Source organism: Salvelinus sp. IW2-2015, linkage group LG4q.1:29 (assembly GCF_002910315.2).
Source record: "Salvelinus sp. IW2-2015 linkage group LG4q.1:29, ASM291031v2, whole genome shotgun sequence".
Lineage (NCBI taxonomy): Eukaryota > Metazoa > Chordata > Actinopteri > Salmoniformes > Salmonidae > Salvelinus > Salvelinus sp. IW2-2015.
Window position 1 is genome coordinate 49,150,313 of NC_036842.1, and position 18,809 is coordinate 49,169,121.

Consider the following 18,809-nt stretch of genomic DNA (forward strand, 5'->3'; position numbering starts at 1 on the left):
AAGTGTGTCAGGCCTTGCAGTCCCAAAATAGAAGGGGTGGGGGGTAATTTCGGCAGGCAAGAAAATGGCCTTGCCGACCCCCCCCCCCCCATTCTAATTTCCTTAATTTTGTACCTAGAGTCAAATACTTTCTGTGGCACACACTACTGGTTAACACAGAGGGCATGATAGGTCACCAAAATTATTCTGAAGTGTGCCAGGCCTTGCAGTCCCAAGATAGAAGGGGGGAGAGAATTTTGGCAGGCAATAAAATGGCCTTGTCGACCCCCCCCCCACCCCCCCTTCTAATTTCCTTAATTTTGTGGCTTGAGTCAAATACTTTCTATAGAACAAACTTCACGTCAGGATAGGCAACCGAAATTATTAATTCATGTAGGTGTGTTATATTAAACATAGAGAGAGAAAAATGTAGGCAAGCAATAAACATTTCAGAACAACTACTTGTCGAATAAGACATGGGAGAGATGACACATTTTTGCAAAGATATTTATTTATAGACTAATAGACTTGAAACACATAGCCAAACCGAAAACTGCAGACATTACTTGTGCCTCCCTCGCGATCGAACCGACAAAAATAAAATGAAACGCAGCCTAACTTGATCAGAAATCTCAACAAGCAAGCAAGTCGCAGCAATGAAGATTTTAGGGAGGGAGAATTTTGTCAGGGGGAGCTTTTCGGCACAACACCTGTTCTCGCCTACACATACTGTATTTTCCCAGTTTTATTTTCCTACGACGATCAATTAAATCGAGTTAAGGAGGAAACGGACACATTTTCAGCCTGAATGCAGGATGTTTTATTTACGAGCCGGTCCACGGCGGACACCAGTGTATTACCGGCTGTGCACATAGAAGTCGGACGTAAAATTAAAAACGATGTAAAACGAATAGCCTAATACTGCCATCTTGCTGCTGGTTGGGCTACTATTATTACTGATTTATAAACAATCTATAGTCCATAAACTACTTATGAATCCTTTGTCTTTTAAACTTTTAACGTAATATTGTTTGGTTACAAACTATATAAAAACGTGATGCCATTCTGCATCCATAGCTTCTTCCAGTTACGAATTTGAGTGTAACGTTAGCAGGCTAGGCTACATTTATCCAGCCCTACAGCAAACCAAGTGGTGGGTATTTCGGCGAAAACATAAATTAAGGATTGTGCCTTTATTGTGACAGACCGTTTCATGGTGATCGGAGATAAATAGCATAGTAGCCTATAGTTGGTGTGGGGTCTAGTTCACCATGTGCTCATGGCAACACTGTATCAATAATGCAAACTTCTAAATAAAGGTTACTCACGCAGGTAAAACAAGCGGACCTGACACGTCGAGTGTGTCTAGGAGCACTGACTGAGCGCAACCACGATGGTAAGCAAGTTATTCCAGTGAAATCGTTGTTATGTACAATAGTTGGCTCATAGTTAGATGTAGCATCCACTATAAATAGTTAGTTGCATATAAAAGTGACGTGCTTCTCTTGTTTTGTTACAGGCAAAGTTCCTGACTCAAGACCAAATAAATGGTAAGACGCGTTAGACTGTGTGCACATATTGCGCACGCTATGTTGAATTGGATAAAGGTGATCATTTTAGGCGAGTACGGCACAAGGCAGGATTGTTTATCACATGTCAAATTAATCGTGGGTATTCATTTAATTGAATTCCTGGTATGCACAACCTGTTTATAATCGTTTAATTTTGCGTTACTGTCTGAGAATGTCCACTATCTTGATGATTGCAGTTTGGATAGTCTCTGATCAATACTCAAGAAATTGGCGAATAAAATGAAAACTACTACATGTTCACAGAAGCCTACATTCCAGGACTACTTCTTATTGCTTGATGTTGATATGAACAGACTTTCAGTCCACGTAATTTTCCGTGTGCCTGCCACAACACAATGCACCCTATTTGTGTCAACGTTCCTGTTGAGAAGACACACACAATGCATCACTTATATCACCAGTCTTTTGATAGTTTCTTCTTTTGTTGTCAAATGTAGATCATTAAACTGTTCAACAATATTTTGAATAGGATGTTACAGACTGTGGAGGACTAGTTTACGTATACCAATATATAGCCTACTAATATACAATAATATGTCTGATTGGTGCTATCATGCATGCACCTAGCCCAAGATGTACTCTTAAGGTTCCTAACGTTACCTTTAGGTCCAAGGACATGTTATTTTCAGAGGTAGACTGACTCTGCCAGCCAAATACTCCATCTAAACGTGAATTGATTCTTGATTGCAATACGGTTCTAGAAACATCTCACATTAAACTGATTTCACAAATGCAAAATATACACTTACTGTTTTAACCAGCTTCATCACAGTTGCAGCCAACAGTATTTTTCAGTGACAACCCGTTTCTGGCGGCCTACTTCCGTTACACACAGGTGTTCCGAGCATGCTAGATAGCTAGTTAGCACAGGTGGTCCCTCTGTCTTCCGTAAACATGCGCTGTAACATGAATATATGGCCGTGTGGGAACACTAACCCTAACCTTATAAAAGGTGTGTATTAATTTCACCTTATTTAAAAAAACATGTTTTGCTGATATGAAAGATAAGGTCCGATAAGGTCTTTATGCTTCCAAAACCATACCGCAAGCAATTAGTGTTAATGTTCAGACCCAGACTTGGGGCTCTTAACAAAACTCCCCTGTACAGAAGACGCCTTCGTCCAATGACTCTTATGTATAATGTAATGGACCTGAGAGTCATGATCAAGGGCTAGTATACAGTGCACCATGCAACCCATATATATTTCTATGGCCCTTCTGTTTGCCTTTCAGTAGGCAGCCTGTGCTCTCCTCTGTGTGATTGAAGCAGATCCTGACGGCTGTAATCCTTCAAAGATTAATGAGCGGTGACTGCAGATACTGCCTCGATTAAGACTGACCTGTATCTCCCATTGAAGAGTATAATGCTCTAGTTCAGTTTAAGCCAGCAGATCCAATTTGCTTGCTTACAACTGCGCTAAGGTTGGACAGGCGTCCTGTGTAGATTAAGACAAAATATGGCTCCGAATACATACCTCAATCCAGGTATGAGAACTGCGTTGTACTCTGAATTGTCCCATTATCACAACTGTTACACAGAGAAGATTGAACAACTCTTATCTGCTAGCTAGCATGATCATTTTCTCAGTGTAACAGTTGGGATAATGGGACAATTCGGAGTACAACACATTTCTCACCCCTGGATTGAGGTCCGTTTTTCGAGCCTTGTCTCACGCTGGCTCCGTGGTGTCTTAATCTACACAGGAAGCTTGGGGATCTGTTGGCTAGTTCAGTCTGTGAGATGAACGGGCCTTATGCTTAACACAGTGAGTTTAACAGCATGCCTTGCCCTTAACTGCACACACAACTAACACCAACAACATGCATGATAGTCAATTTCTCTTTAACCTTCAACCATGAAAGACTACTTCCCTTCTAGTCTTTTTAAGAAACATTTGTATGTTGAAAATGCCTAACCACTTGTGTAATCTATTTGCATACACTTCAAAACAGACATACATACCCCACCAGACACGCCATGATTGGTTTCATCACGGTACCCAAACCAAAAACAGATTTAACTTAAAAAGAACAGATAAACATATTCCATCACAGCGCCTCTCCTCTTTCTAAATATTTCATTTAACTGTACTGTGTATAAGAACATGAATCTGTACAGTGACCTCCAAAAGTATTGGGACAGTGAGACATTTTTTGTTGTTTTGGCTCTGTACCCCAGCATTTGAAATGCACAGTGACTCTGGGTTTGGACTGTCAAGTGCAATTTGAGGATATTTTCATCCATATAGGTTGAACCGTTTCGAAATTACAGCACTTTTTGTACATAGTCCCTTCATTTTAGGGGACCAAAAGTATTGGGACAAGTTCACTTATATGTGTATTAAAGTAGTAAAAAGTTAAGTATTTGATCCCTTATTCACGCAATAACTACATCAAGCTTGTGACTTTACACATTTGTTTGATGCATTTGCTGTTTGTTTTGGTTGCGTTTCAGATGATTTTGTGCCTAATAGAAATTAATGGTAAATAATGTATTGTGTCATTTTGGAGCCACTTTTATTGTAAATAAGAATAGAATATGTTTCCAAAGAACTAAATAATAGGTCTTATAGCCTTTAGCCGTACCCTTATCCTTCTCCTCCTCTGTTCCTCTGGTGATGTAGAGGTTCATCCAGGCCCTGCAGCGCCTAGCTCCACTCCCATTCTCCAGGCACTCTCATTTGTTGACTTCTCTAACCGTAAAAGCCTTGGTTTCATGCAAGTTAACATTAGAAGCCTCCTCCCTAAGTTTGTTTTATTCACTGCTTTAGCACACTCCGCCAACTCGGATGTCCTAGCCGTGTCTGAATCCTGGTTTGGGAAGGCCACCAAAAATCCTGAAATCTCCATCCCTAACTATAACATTTTCCGACAAGATAAAACGGCCAAAGGGTGTGGAGTTGCAATCTGCTGCAGAGTTCTGTCATACTATCCAGGTCTGTGCCCAAACAATTCGAGCTTCTACTTGAAAAAAATCCACCTTTCCAGAAACAAGTCTCTCACCGTTGCCGCTTGCTATAGACCACCTTCAGCCCCCAGCTGTGCCCTGGACACCATATGTGAATAGATTGCCCCCCATCTATCTCCAGAGCTCGTACTGTTAGGTGACCTAAACTTGGACATGCTTAACACCCCGGCCGTCCTACAATCTAAGCTAGATGCCCTCAATCTCACACAAATTATCAATGAACCTACCAGGAACAACCCCTAATCAGTAAACACAGGCACACGCATAGATATCATCCTGACCAACCTGCCCTCCAAATACACCTCTGCTGTCTTCAACCAGGATCTCAGCGATCACTGCCTCATTGCCTGTGTCCGTAATGGATCTGCGGTCAAACGACCACCCCTCATCACTGTCAAACACTCCCTAAAACACTTCAGCAAGCAGGCCTTTCTAATCAAACTGGCCCGGGTATCCTGGAAGGATATTGACCTCATTCCGTCAGTAGAGGATGCCGGGTTTTTTTTTAAAGTGCTTTCCTCACCATCTTAAATAAGCATGCCCCATTCAAAAAAATGTAGAACCAGGAACAGATATAGCCCTTGGTTCACTCCAGACCTGACTGCCCTTGACCAGCACAAAAACATCCTGTGGCGTTCTGCATTAGCATCGAATAGCCCCCYCYATATGKAACTTTTCATGGAAGTTAGGAACCAATGTACACAGGCAGTTAGGAAAGCAAAGGATAGCTTTTTCAAACAGAAATTTGCATGCTGTAGAACAAACTCCAAAAAGTTCTGGGACACTGTAAAGCCAATGGAGAATAAGAGCACCTACTCCCAGCTTCCCACGGGACTGAGGCTAGGAAACATTGTCGTGACCGATAAATCCACGATAATTGAGAATTTCAATAAGCATTTTTCTATGGCTGGCCATGCTTTCCACCTGGCTACCCCTACCCCAGTCAACAGCTCTGCACCCCCCACAGCAACTTGCCCAAGCCTCCCCCATTTCTCCTTCACCCAAATCCAGATAGCTGATGTTCTGAAAGAGCTGCAAAATCTGGACCCCTACAAATCAGCTGGGCTAGACAATCTGGACCCTCTCTTTCTAAAATTATCCGCCACAATTGTTGCAACCCCTATTACTAGCTTGTTCAACCTCTCTTATCATCTGAGATCCCTAAAGTTTGGAAAGCTGCCGCGGTCATCCCCCTCTTCAAAAGGGGGAGACACTCTAGACCCAAACTGTTACAGACCTATATCTATACTACCCTGCCTTTCTAAAGTCTTCGAAAGCCAAGTTTACAAACAGATCACCGACCATTTAGAATATCACCGTACCTTCTCCGCTATGCAATCTGGTTTCCAAGCTGGTCATGGGTGCACCTCAGCCATTTCTCAAGGTCCTAAACGATATCATAACCGCCATCGATAAAAGACAATACTGTGCAGCCGTATTCATCGACCTGGCCAAGGCTTTCGACTCTGTCAATCACCACATTCTTATCGGCAGACTCAATAGCCTTCCTTTCTCAAATGACTGCCTCGCCTGGTTCACCTACTACTTCTCAGACAGAGTTCAGTGTGTCAAATCGGAGGGCCTGTTGTCCGGACCTCTAGCAGTCTCTATGGGGGTGCCACAGGGTTCAATTCTCTGGCCGACTCTTTTRTCTGTATACATCAATGATGTCGCTCTTGCTGCTGGTGATTCTCTGATCCACCCCTACGCAGACGACACCATTCTGTATACTTCTGGCCCTTCTTTGGACACTGTGTTAACTAACCTCCAGGCGAGCTTCAATGCCATACAACTCTCCTTCCGTGGCCTCCAACTGCTCTTAAATGAAAGTAAAACTAAATGCAGGCTCTTCAACCGATTGCTGCCCGCACCTGCCCACCCGTCCAGCATCACTACTCTGGATGGTTCTGACTTAGAATATGTGGACAACTACAAATACCTAAGTGTCTGGTTAGACTGTAAACTCTCCTTCCAGACTCACATTAAGCATCTCCAATCCAAAATTAAATCTATAACCGGCTTCCTATTTCGCAACAAAGCATCCTTCACTCATGCTGCCAAACATACCCTCGTAAAACTAACTATCCTACCGATCCTTGACTTCGGCGATGTCATTTACAAAATAGCCTCCAACACTCTACTCAGCAAATTGGATGCAGTCTATTACAGTGCCACCCGTTTTGTCACCAAAGCCCCATATACTACCCACCATTGCGACATGTATGCTCTCGTTGGCTGGCCCTCGCTTCATATTCGTCGCCAAACCCACTGGCTCCAGGTCATCTATAAGTCTTTGCTAGGTAAACCCCCACCTTATCTCAGCACACTGGTCACCATAGCAGCACCCACCCGTAGTACGCGCTCCAGCAGGTATATTTCACTGGTCACCCCCAAAGCCAATTCCTCCTTTGGCCACCTTTCCTTACAGTTCTCTGCTGCCAATGAKTGGAACGTATTGCAAAAATCACTGAAGCTGGAGACTCATATCTCCCAAACTAACTTTAAGCACCAACTGTCAGAGCAGCTTACAGATAACTGCACCTGTACATAGCCCATCTGTAAATAGCCCATCCAACTACCTCATCCCCACATTGTTATTATTTTTTTTGCTCCTTTGCACCCCAGTATCTCTACTTGCACATTCATCTTCTACACATCTATCACTCCAGTGTTTAATTGCAATTACTTCGCCACTACTGCCTATTTATTGCTTTACCTCCCTAATCTTACCTCATTTGCACACACTGTATATGGACTTTTCTATTGCATTGACTGTACGTTTGTTTATTCCATGTATAACTCTGTGTTGTTGTTTGTGTCGCACTGCTTTGCTTTATCTTGGCCAGGCCGCAGTTGTAAATGAGAACTTGTTCTCAACTAGCCTACCTGGTTAAATAAAGGTCAATTTAAAAAWWAAWAATAATAATAATAATAAAATAAAAAAAACTTCTCCATTAACGTGGATGTTATGCCACCACGATTACGAATAATACTGAATGGATCATAAATAATGCTGAATGAGAAAGTTAGACAAATATCATACCCCCAAGACATGCTAACCTCTCACCATTACAATAACAGGGGAGGTTTGCATTTTTGGGGGGGGGGGGGGGGGGGTTGATATTTGTACATCTGTAACTTTCTCACTCATCATTATTCACATTTCATTCAGGATTATCCGTAATCATGGTAGCATCCACATTAGTGTTAAAGTATTTAGAAACATATTCTATTCTTATTTACAATAAAAGTGACTCCAGAATAACACAATACATTATTTACCATTAATTTCTATTGGGCACAAAATCATCTGAAACACAACCAAAATGACACAATACATTATTTACCATTAATTTCTCAATATTAGAAAGATGTTCTTAATGTCTAACTTCTATTTTTTATTTAAAATGTAATATCTTATGTTGTTCTTGTCTATAACTGTTCTGTACTTACAGTGCATTTGGAAAGTATTCAGACGCCTTTTTCCACATTTTGTTACATTACAGCCTTTTTCTAAAATGAATGAAATTATTTTGTTTTCCTCATTAATCTATACACAATACCCCATAATGACAAAGTGAAAAAAGGTTTGATATTTTTACTTATTATTAAAAATAAAAAACAGAAATACCTTATTTACATGAGTTTTCAGACCCTTTGCMATGAGACTTGAAATTGAGCTCAGGTGCATCCTGTTTCCATTGATCATCCTTGAAATGTATCTACAACTTGATTGGAGTCCACCTGTGGTATATTCAATTGATTGGACATGATTTGGAAAGGCACACACCTGTCTATATAAGGCCCCACAGTTGACAGTGCATGTCAGAGCAAAAACCAAGCCATGAGGTCGAAGGAATTGTCTGTAGAGCTCCGAGACAGAATTGTGTTGAGGCACAGATCTGGGGAAGGGTACCAAAAYAATTATTCAGCATTGAAGGTCCCCAAGAACACAGTGGCCACCATCATTAAATGGAAGAAGTTTGGAACCACCAACTCTTCCTAGAGCTGGCCCCTTGGCCAAACTGAGCAATCAGGGGAGAAGGGCCTTGGTCAGGGAGGTGATCAAGAACCTGAAGGTCACTCTGACAGAGCTCAAGAGTTCCTCTGTGGAGATGGGAGAACCTTCCAGAAGGACAACCATCTCTGCAGCACTCCACAAATCAGGCCTTTATGGTAGAGTGGCCAGACGGAAGCCAATCCTCAGTAAAGGGCACATTGCAGCCTGCTTGGAGTTTGCCAAAAGGCAGCTAAAGGACTCTCAGACCATGAGAAGCAATATTAGAATCGAATCAAATTTGGTCACATACGCCGAATAAAACAGGTGTAGATCTTACCGTGAAATGCTTACTTACAAGCCCTTAACCAACAGTTCAAGAAATAGAGTTAATAAAATATTTACTAAATAAACTAAAGTGGGAAAAAAAATCAAATTAATCAAAAAGTAACACAAGAAATGTACATAACAATAACGAGGCTATTTACAAGGGGTATCGGTACTGAGTCAATGTGCAGGGGTACAGGTTAGTCAAGGTAATTTGTAAAGTCATGCATAGATAATAAACAGCGTGTAGCAGCAGTATAAAAACAAAGGGGGGATCAATGTAAATAGTCTGGGTGGCCATTTGATTAGTTGTTCAGCAGTCTTATGGCTTGGGGGTAGAAGCTGTTGAGAAGCCTTTTGGTCCTAGACCTGGCACTCCAGTACCACTTGCCGTGCGGTAGCAGAGAGAACAGTCTATGACTTGGGTGAATGGAGTCTGACAATTTTTTGGGGCCTTCTTCTGACACCGCCTAGTATATAGGTCCTGGATGTCAGGAAGCTTGGCCCCAGTGATGTACTGGGCCATACGCACAACCCTCTGTAGCGCCTTACGGTCAGATGCCGAGCAGTTGCCATACCAGGCAGTGATGCAAGCGGTCAGGATGCTCTCGAGGGTGCAGCTGTAGAACTTTTTGAGGATCTAGGGACCCATGCCAAGTCTTTTCAGTCTCCTGAGGTGGAAAATGTGTTGTCTTGCCCTCTTCACAACTGTCTTGGTGTGTGTGGACCATGATAGTTTGTTGGTGATGTGGACACCAAGGAACTTGAAACTCTCAAACCGCTCCAATTCAGTCCCGTCGATGTTAATGGGGGCGTGTTCGGCCGTCCTTTTCCTATAGTCCACGATCAGCTCCTTTCAGCTCACATTGAGAGAGAGGTTGTTGTCCTGGCACCCCACTGCCAGGTCTCTGACCTCAGTGTAGGCTGTCTCATCGTTGTCGGTGATCAGGCCTACCACTGTTGTCGTCAGCAATGTGCAGTAGCTAATCGTGATCTTAATAAACTAAACCTATTGAATTAGAGGGATTAGAACGCTCTTGAAACCTCTGACCATGGAAATTTGACAGGTAAACTCATGGGTACACAAAACATGTCTGACAGTCCATCTATTATGGCATAATTGACCTGTAGGGGGATGTCTGTTCTATTCATTCTATTTCTATGGTTTGACCTCAGGGGAATAACCATTAGAAGCCTACATAGACATACCTAGAAGAGCTGAGGAAATGTGACAACCTCTTCTTTCTCACAGAATTCAAGGAATGCTTTTCACTCTATGACAAGAAGCACAAGGGTAAAATTGAGGCCAAGGACCTGATTATAGTCATGCGCTGCCTGGGGGTCAGCCCCACTTTCATTGAGGTGGACAGACACCTGCAAATCTCCAAGATTGGTACGCATGTCTGTCTGTCTGTCTGTCTGTCTGTCAGTCAGTCTATGTGTCTGTCTGTCTGTCTGTCTGCCCGTCCGCCCACTTGTCTGTCTGCATGCCTGCATGCCTGCATGTCTGTCTTTCAATATCTTGTCATTGCTAAACTATCCCTTTCAATAAATACATTTTCTAATCAACAAATCATTTCATCGATCATTCAATCAATCACTCTCCCTCCGTAACACTAGATAAGTGCGGAGAGCTGGACTTCTCCACCTTCCTGACCATGATGCACCAGCAGATCCAGCAGGAGGACCCCAGAGCAGAGATTCTGGAGGCCATGAGGATGACGGACAAGCAGAAGAAGGGCTACATCCTGTCCTCGGAGCTCCGGGCCAAGCTCACCGGGCTGGGAGAGAAGCTCACTGATAAAGAAGGTAAGGGTCATAAAACACACATGCATACAAGAGTGTAGAGTGTATGTATGTGCATTTTGTTTGTTTGTTCAAACCCGCACATCCAGAATCACAAGTGTGCATTATTGTACCAATTTAACATTTCTATGGTAGTAAATGTAATTGAATTACTTTGTTACTTTATTACACTGATACTGTATATTCTGTTTGAACACTTGAACATTTGACATACAGTACCAGTCAAAAGTGTGGACACACCTACTCATTCCAGGGTTTGTCTTTATTTTTACTATTTTCTACATTGTAGAATATTAGTGGAGACATCAAACTATGAATGGAATCATGTAGTAACAAATCAAAATATATTTTATATTTGAGATTCTTCAAAGTAGCCACCCTTTGCCTTGATGACATCTTTGCACACTCTTGGCATTCTCTCAACCAGCTTCATGAGGTAGTCACCTGGAATGCATTTCAATTAACAGGTGTGCCTTGTTTAAAAGTTAATTTGTGGAATATATTTCCTTCTTAATGCATTTGATCCAATCAGTTGTGTTGTGACAAGGAAGGGGTGGTATACAGAAGATAGCCCTATTTGGTAAAAGACCAAGTCCATATTATGGCAAGAACAGCTCAAAGAGAAACGACAGTCCATCACTACTTTAAGACATGAAGGTCAGTCGATCCGGAAAATGAAGAACTTTGAAACTTTCTTCAAGTGCAGTCGCAAAAACCATCAAGCGCTGTGATGAAACTGGCTCTCATGAGGACCGCCACAGGAAAGGAAGACCCAGAGTTACCTCTGCTGCAGCGGATAAGTTCATTAGAGTTACCAGCCTCAGAAATTGCAGCCCAAAGACACCTCAGGCCTTCATGGTCGAATTGCTGCAAAGAAACCACTACTATAGGACTCCAATAAGAAGAAAAGACTTGCTTGGGCCAAGAAACACGAGCAATGGACATTAGACCGGCGGAGTCCAAATTTGTGATTTTTGGTTCCAACCGCAGAGTAAGTGAACGGAGGATCTCCGCATGTGTGGTTCCCACCGTAAAACATGGAGGAGGTGTGATGGTGTGAGTGCTTTTCTGGTTACACTGTGTGATTTATTTAGAATTCAAGGCACACTTAACCAGCATGACTACCACAGCATTCTGCTGAGATACGCCATCCCATCTGGTTTGCGTTTAGTGGGTCTATCATTTGTTTTTCAACAGGACAATGACCCAACACACCTCCAGGCTGTGTAAGAGCTATTTGACCAAGAAAGAGAGTGATGGAGTGCTGCATCAGATGACCTGGCCTCCACAATCCYTCGACCTCAACCCAATTGAGATGGTTTGGGATGAGCTGGACTGCAGAGTGAAGGAAAAGCAGCCAATAAGTGCTCAGCATATGTGGGAACTCCTTCAAGACTGTTGGAAAAGCTAGTTGAGTGAATGCCAAGTGTGCAAAGATGTCATCAAAGCAAATGGTGGCTACTTTGAAGAATCTAAAATATATTTTGATTTGTTTAACACTTTTGGGTACTACATGATTCCATATGTGTTATTTCATAGTTTGTTTTTACTATTATTCTGCAATGTGTCAACTTTTGACTGGTACTTTGTGTGGCAGAGATTGTATGACCGATGATTGTATGATTTTATGACCAGTAGTCATAAAACATTCAAAGACCAGTGATGAAATTACTAGATTTGATGAGTTATAATTAAGTTGTGTGGGTGTCATCTTCTCACTTCCCTGCAGTTGACGAGCTGCTGAAAGAGACTGGCGTGGGACCAGACGGATGTGTCCACTACGAGGAGTTTGCCAAAACAATGACCCTTCCTTCTACAAACTGCTGAGCAGCCATCAGGCCGGACACGATCATACTGTACCACAAAAGTGCACTGATTCAAAGCATCTGCATGCGGGCTGCCCACTAACAACATGTTGAGATGAGAAGTTATTTTTTTCTTTATTAGCTTTGAGGTATGTGTTTCTATTGTTATTACGTTTTCCTTATATTCCCATGATATAGATTTGTATGTTGAAGGAAGCAATGGTGTGCCTGGTTGAAACGTCTGCTCTTTAAATATTTAGCTAATACTAACTGGCATTGTTATAGGTTATCACTTTTACCAAGTAATCATTAAAAAGCCCACTGACATCACAAAGTAATGACATTGTTCTTATTGATACAAGAGCAACTTGATTTCTTGATAATAAATGGACCAATCATTTTGGGTCCAAACGTGCTGTAAAATTGTTTTTATGTAAATGTGAATACCCTTTGTAGGTTTGGATCAAACAATCTCTCATGGAGAAAATTTGTAAACCAGAGGTAGTTTACATGGTGTGTCAAAATGAATACGCCTTTTCTGGGGCCTGGAGTTTTTCCTGAGCTCATGTCCTGGTCAGCTAAAACTCTGGGTCCTATTCGTAGGATATGACAAAATAGCATTATTATAGATAGCTTCCCTTTTCGTCTGTGCTATGACTATAGGGCTAGGTTTGTTCTTGTCAGGTCATGTGAATTGGAAACACTCCTGGCCTAAAGTGGACCTTTCAAACTACCACAAATCMTATTATTCATTCCGAATCTGATATCAAAAGAGCCAGAGACTACAACTTCAATGGACAACATACTCTGTAGTTTAGTGAACTATTATAGCAGGGCTGAGCGTAATGCTTACAATGTCTTTAAATATTATAATATCTATACACACACAATGTTAACTCTTAAGTATCCTTTCACTTTTTTCAATTTTTGCCTGAAATGACATATCCAAATCTAACTGCCTATAGCTCAGGCCCTGAAGCAAGGATATGCATATTCTTGGTACCATTTGAAAGGAAACACTTTGAAGTTTGTGTAAATGTGAAAGGAATGTAGGAAAATATAACACAATAGATCTGGTAAAAGATAAAACCAACCGTTTTTTWAAATTGTATTGTACCATCATCTTTGAAAAATCAAGAGAAAGGCCAAAATGCATTTTTCCAGCCCAGCTGCAATTTAGATTTTGGCCACTAGATGGCAGCAGTATATGTGCAAAGTTGAGACTGATCCAATGAACCATTGCATTTCTGTTCAACATTTTGTGTCAAGACTGCCCAAATATGCCTAATTTGTTAATAACTTTGTTAAAAATTGTGCACTCTCCTCAAACAATAGCATGGTATTCTTTCACTGTAATAGCTACTGTAAATTGGACAGTGCAGTTAGATTAACAAGAATTTAAGCTTTCTGCCAATATCAGATATGTCTATGTCCTGGGACATTTTCTTGTTACTTACCTCATGCTAATCACATTAGCCTAKATTAGTTCAACTGTCCCGTGGACGGGACACCGATCCTGAAGAAGTTTTAAGCAGTGGACTTAAAAGAAAAAAGACAGGTTTCAATGTAGAAAACGATTTACATTTTGTCAACCTATTATTTGTTCATCTGACTGCAGTGCTCATCTGAAATGTATTCTGTGAGCTTTATGTAAGGCAGGGTTACATTATAATCCTACAGACGTAGAACCATTGKAGTGCTTTTTGAAAGAAATGGATTTTATGAATCATAAAAGTATGGAAAATACTGTAAGTATTAAATCAAAAACTAGCAACTATAATTGAAAGAGAGAACTATGATGAAATTATCTTTCAATAATTACACCTTTGATGTCATATACAGATAAAAAAAAGATCAATATTTGACTATCAGAATTTTTCTCACACATATATGGTTGTTCGTTGCAAGGGTTAATTTAACACTATACACCAGATTTCATCAACTAGATTCAGCTGCGGGATATTTTCTTGAGCAGATGATCGGGGGTCCGGAACATAATTACAAATCATTTATAGACAGCAAATTGACCTCAAGAAGCCGAAATCAATATAATGTTAAACATTTCAAACCTTGCTTACATTTGTATACAATCACATTTTTCTCTTTATTATGCGTGGGAATACTTGGGAATAAATGTCTTTAGTTAAAATCACTTGGAGCTGATTTCCTGATTTTTTGTCTATTATGTCAAGCAAATAACAACAACACCAATTAGGGAACCCTGCTTTACACAGTAGACTTTGTTACACTTTTTATTGAACCTTTATTTAATTAGGCAAGTCAGTTAAAAACAAATTCTTATTTACAATGATGGCCTATTGTGCACCTCCCTATGGGACTCCCAATCACAGCCAGATGTGATACAGCCTGGATTTGAACCAGGGACTGTAGTGACACCTCTTCGCAGTGCCTTAGACCGCTGCYCCACTCAGGAGCCCGAGTGACTTTAAATCATAAAACCAGTAACCTTGTGTTGTTGTCCTGGCCTCCATCTGGCCCACCAGATGGTTGGTTCTCTGGCACTCACTGTAGGAACTGATTACCTGTCAAATCCATATATTCAATCATTAAATCAACTACTTTCAACATTTTKATTGAAAATAATATCCCCCTTTTCATGAAGTAGATTTTATTGAATGCCACTTATTCTGTTGTACTATATTCCAACCAAACCTGCATTACCAGTTCATATCAGTAGGTGACACTATGCACTASCTAGTRMAAAAAGKCTGATGCCATGATGGCTGCCTGTCTCTGTGTTTGTAAAAGATGGTAGTGCTAGAATCCATAAATGGTTTCTTTCTGCATTAGCCATTTATCTGTTATGGTTGGACAAACGTGTAAATATTGTCTGTTTAGACTGCTCCGTGGTGGAATTTGTAGATGCATTACTTTTAAGACAGTGATATTTTCACCACAAACATTTGTGAATAATCACCAGCAGTGGAAATAAAATAATATGCCAACATTACTGGATCAACAAACTGGCTGACTAACCTTTTCAAGAACTTCAGAATCCCTTGTCTTTTGGTAGCAGCAACAGATCGTTTCATCTTCTTTACCCTGTGCCAAAAACATTTATTAAGAATCTAGATTTCCATCCAATTGGRGACATGTGCATATTAAAAACAATATGCACATTTTCCCACCAGAGATGTTTCCATCAAATTGACTTGTTGCAGATAAGACTGTGTGATGACATAGTGCACATAAAACCTTACAGTTAAATTCCCAAACGTACTGAATAAAAAATAAAAGTTAAATTGGTTTCCATTGCATTTTCAACTCTGCTGATGGTTRTCTCAAAATAAATGTGTTATATACATGTAGTGAGCTCACTCTGGTATTGGCACTTGCACTCGAGCCAGCAGCGGCAGATACATGAGATTATTATGGACTAAAGAGCAAGATCATTTTTATTTGTCAAACGGCCACCAAGCATCGACGGTCATGTCACTCGAATAAAACCCTTGAGCTTGATGCTCGTTCCAATAAATATCATCACCTTGCACTTTCACCACCCTGTGAAGTTCATCATCATTTATTTAATCTGTAGCCTAATAAACTGCATGCTTTCCTGGGGCTCCAAGTTAACTTCGATATGATGGTTATTAAATAAATATTTAGTCATAAAAGCACTTCCATCGACATTTCTCACATTATTAATTTTAGCAACACAAAAAGATCCGACCTTGTTTAAAGTATTTTGTTTTCTCGAGAATTTTAAAGTTGACCGAATTTTTTTCCCGTAAGGCCTTTCATAGCGTTTTTTAAACCGACATGTACTTTACCCACATAAAAAGGTTGGATGTATACCTGGTTAGAGAGTCAAAATTATAAACAAACTCCTGGTGGCATGATTGCATCAACCTAGCTAGCTAATGTTAGCTATCTAGCTAAGCTACTTAAATTACATTTGTAGTCTAGTTAGCTAGCTACAGATTGGATCATTCTAGCTCATTTTAGAGGACGACTAAACTGCTTTAATAAAGAGATACTTCAGGATTTTGCAATGTTGCCCTTTATCTACTTCCCCAGAGTCAGGTGAACTTGTGGATACCATTTTATGCTACCAGATACCCATAGACTTCCAGGCACTGCGCTAACGCTAGTTAGCATTGGCTTGTGAAAGTACCTCTAACTTTCTTCATACTGGACGAAGAAACATAAACATGGTATCCACGAGTTCATCTGACTCTGGGGAAGTATATAAAGTACCTCATTGCCAAAACCCTGAAGTATCCCTTCAACACATACCTTGTTTTCCATGAAAATTTGTGTTCGCTCTATCATGAGGCAGGCAACCAGGCAGGCAGGAGAGGAGCTGGTGCAAATGTAGTTGTTGACAGCTCTGGTTGATAAGGCGCTGTAGCTAAGAGACCCCTGTGACTGACAAGTGAATCCACCTGTCACATTGAGCATGGGGATTAATGCGTGAGTATATATGCGTTCAGTATATAAAACAAATGGGCTGAAATTGGGGAAGGTACTATGTCAACTTGGCCAATAAATAACACCTGCTTTCTTTTCCGATGCTAATCATTTTTCTATGTTTTCTATGACATGAACTAAGAATATGTCTGAAAAACGCTTTTACCAGACATACTCAGGCAAATGCTGTTTCGCCACACGTTTTCCGGCGGCTCTGACGTAAACATAAATGGTATCGTAGATTTCATTTGATACAACGTGATGCGTGAGATAACGAGCAGCATTAGTTCAAGTGCTTTGGACAAATCACAATTTTGCAGGTGTTAGCATCTTTCGATTTAAGGAAGAGTAGGAAAAATTTGGCCCATAAACTTGCCCGTAACTTGCAAAGAGGGAGTTGGAGCTCTTTGTTCCAGTTCCGATCCTCATTCGATCTCTTCTCTTAACATGTATGGACCCAGAATTTAAATCGAGCATCTGACCAATTACGCAAGACTTTAGTTCTGGGTTAACTGAGATTAAGCAAACATAGATTTGTATTGTGATGAAATCTTGTGGCTAACTATATTATAAACTCAGCAAAAAAGAAACGTCCTCTCACTGTGTAAATATTTGTATGAACATAACAAGATTCAACAACTGAGACATAAACTGAACAAGTTCCAAAGACATGTGACTAACAGAAATGGAATAATGTATCCCTGAACAAAGGGGGGGTCAAAATCAAAAGTAACAGTCAGTATCTGGTGTGGCCACCAGCTGCATTACATACTYCAGTGCATCTCCTCATGGACTGCACCAAATTTGACAGTTCTTGCTGTGAGATGTTACCCCACTCTTCCACCAAGGCACCTGCAAGTTCCCAGACATTTCTGGGGGGAATGGCCCTAGCCCTCACCCTCCGATCCAACAGGTCACAGACGTGCTCAATGGGATTGAGATCTGGGCTCTTCGCTGGCCATGGCAGAACACTGACATTCCTGTCTTGCAGGAAATCATGCACAGAATTAGCAGTATGGCTGGTGGCATTGTCATGCTGGAGAGTCATGTCAGGATGAGCCTGCAGGAAGGGTACCACATGAGGGAGGAGGATGTCTTCCCTGTAACGCACAGCGTTGAGATTGCCTGCAATGACAACAAGCTCAATCCGATGATGCTGTGACACACTGCCCCAGACCATGACGGACCCTCCACCTCCAAATTGATCCCGCTCCAGAGTACAGGGCTCGGTGTAACGCTCATTCCTTTGACGATAAACGCGAATCCAACCATCACCCCTGGTGAGACAAAACCGCGACTTGTCAGAGAAGAGCACTTTTTGCCAGTCCTGTCTGGTCCAGCGACGGTGGGTTTGTGCCCGTAGGCGACATTGTTGCCAGTGATGTCTGGTGAGGACCTGCCTTACAACAGGCTTACAAGCCCTCAGTCTAGCTTCTCTCAGCCTATTGCGGACAGTCTGAGCATTGATTGAGGGATTGTGCATCCTGGTGTAACTGGCAGTTGTTGTTGCCATCCTGTACCTGTCCCGCAGGTGTGATGTTCAGATGTACCGATCCTGTGCAGGTGTTGTTACACGTGGTCTGCCACTGCGAGGACGATCAGCTGTCCATCCTGTCACCTTGTAGCGCTGTCTTAGGCGTCTCACAGTACGGACATTGTAATTTATTGCCCTAGCCACATCTGCAATCCTCATGCCTCCTTGCAGCATGCCTAAGGCACGTTCACGCAGATGAGCAGGGACCCTGGGCAACTTTCTTTTGGTGTTTTTCAGTCAGTAGAAAGGCCTCTTTAGTGTCCTAAGTTTTCATAACTGTGACCTTAATTGCCTACCGTGTCTTAACGACCGTTCCACATGTGCATGTTCATTAATTGTTTATGGTTCATTGAACAAGCATGGGAAACAG

The 18,809-nt window shown here is 41.4% G+C and overlaps 1 protein-coding gene across 2 annotated transcripts; it reads left to right on the forward strand.

The window, feature by feature from the left end:
- The first annotated feature begins 1,042 nt into the window (after positions 1 to 1,042).
- calml4b (calmodulin-like 4b) lies at positions 1,043 to 12,889 on the forward strand. Of its 2 annotated transcripts, XM_023984898.3 has the most exons (6): positions 1,043 to 1,132; positions 1,312 to 1,375; positions 1,499 to 1,529; positions 10,116 to 10,256; positions 10,484 to 10,672; positions 12,399 to 12,889. In XM_023984898.3, exons 2-6 carry the CDS (start codon positions 1,373 to 1,375, stop codon positions 12,494 to 12,496), a joined length of 462 nt encoding a protein of 153 aa, XP_023840666.1. In that variant the 5' UTR covers positions 1,043 to 1,132; positions 1,312 to 1,372; the 3' UTR covers positions 12,497 to 12,889. The 2 variants fall into 2 exon arrangements, with proteins under 2 accessions (XP_023840666.1, XP_023840668.1); XM_023984900.3 differs by lacking the exon at positions 10,116 to 10,256.
- Positions 12,890 to 18,809: the final 5,920 nt, after the last annotated feature.

What these genes read in the sequence shown, in the direction of transcription:
- calml4b (XM_023984898.3), top strand. An exon ending in GACTCAAGACCAAATAAATG is followed by an intron (nt 1,530 to 10,115) that starts GTAAGACGCGTT and finishes TCTTTCTCACAG; the next exon opens with AATTCAAGGAATGCTTTTCA. An exon ending in GAAGCTCACTGATAAAGAAG is followed by an intron (nt 10,673 to 12,398) that starts GTAAGGGTCATA and finishes ACTTCCCTGCAG; the next exon opens with TTGACGAGCTGCTGAAAGAG.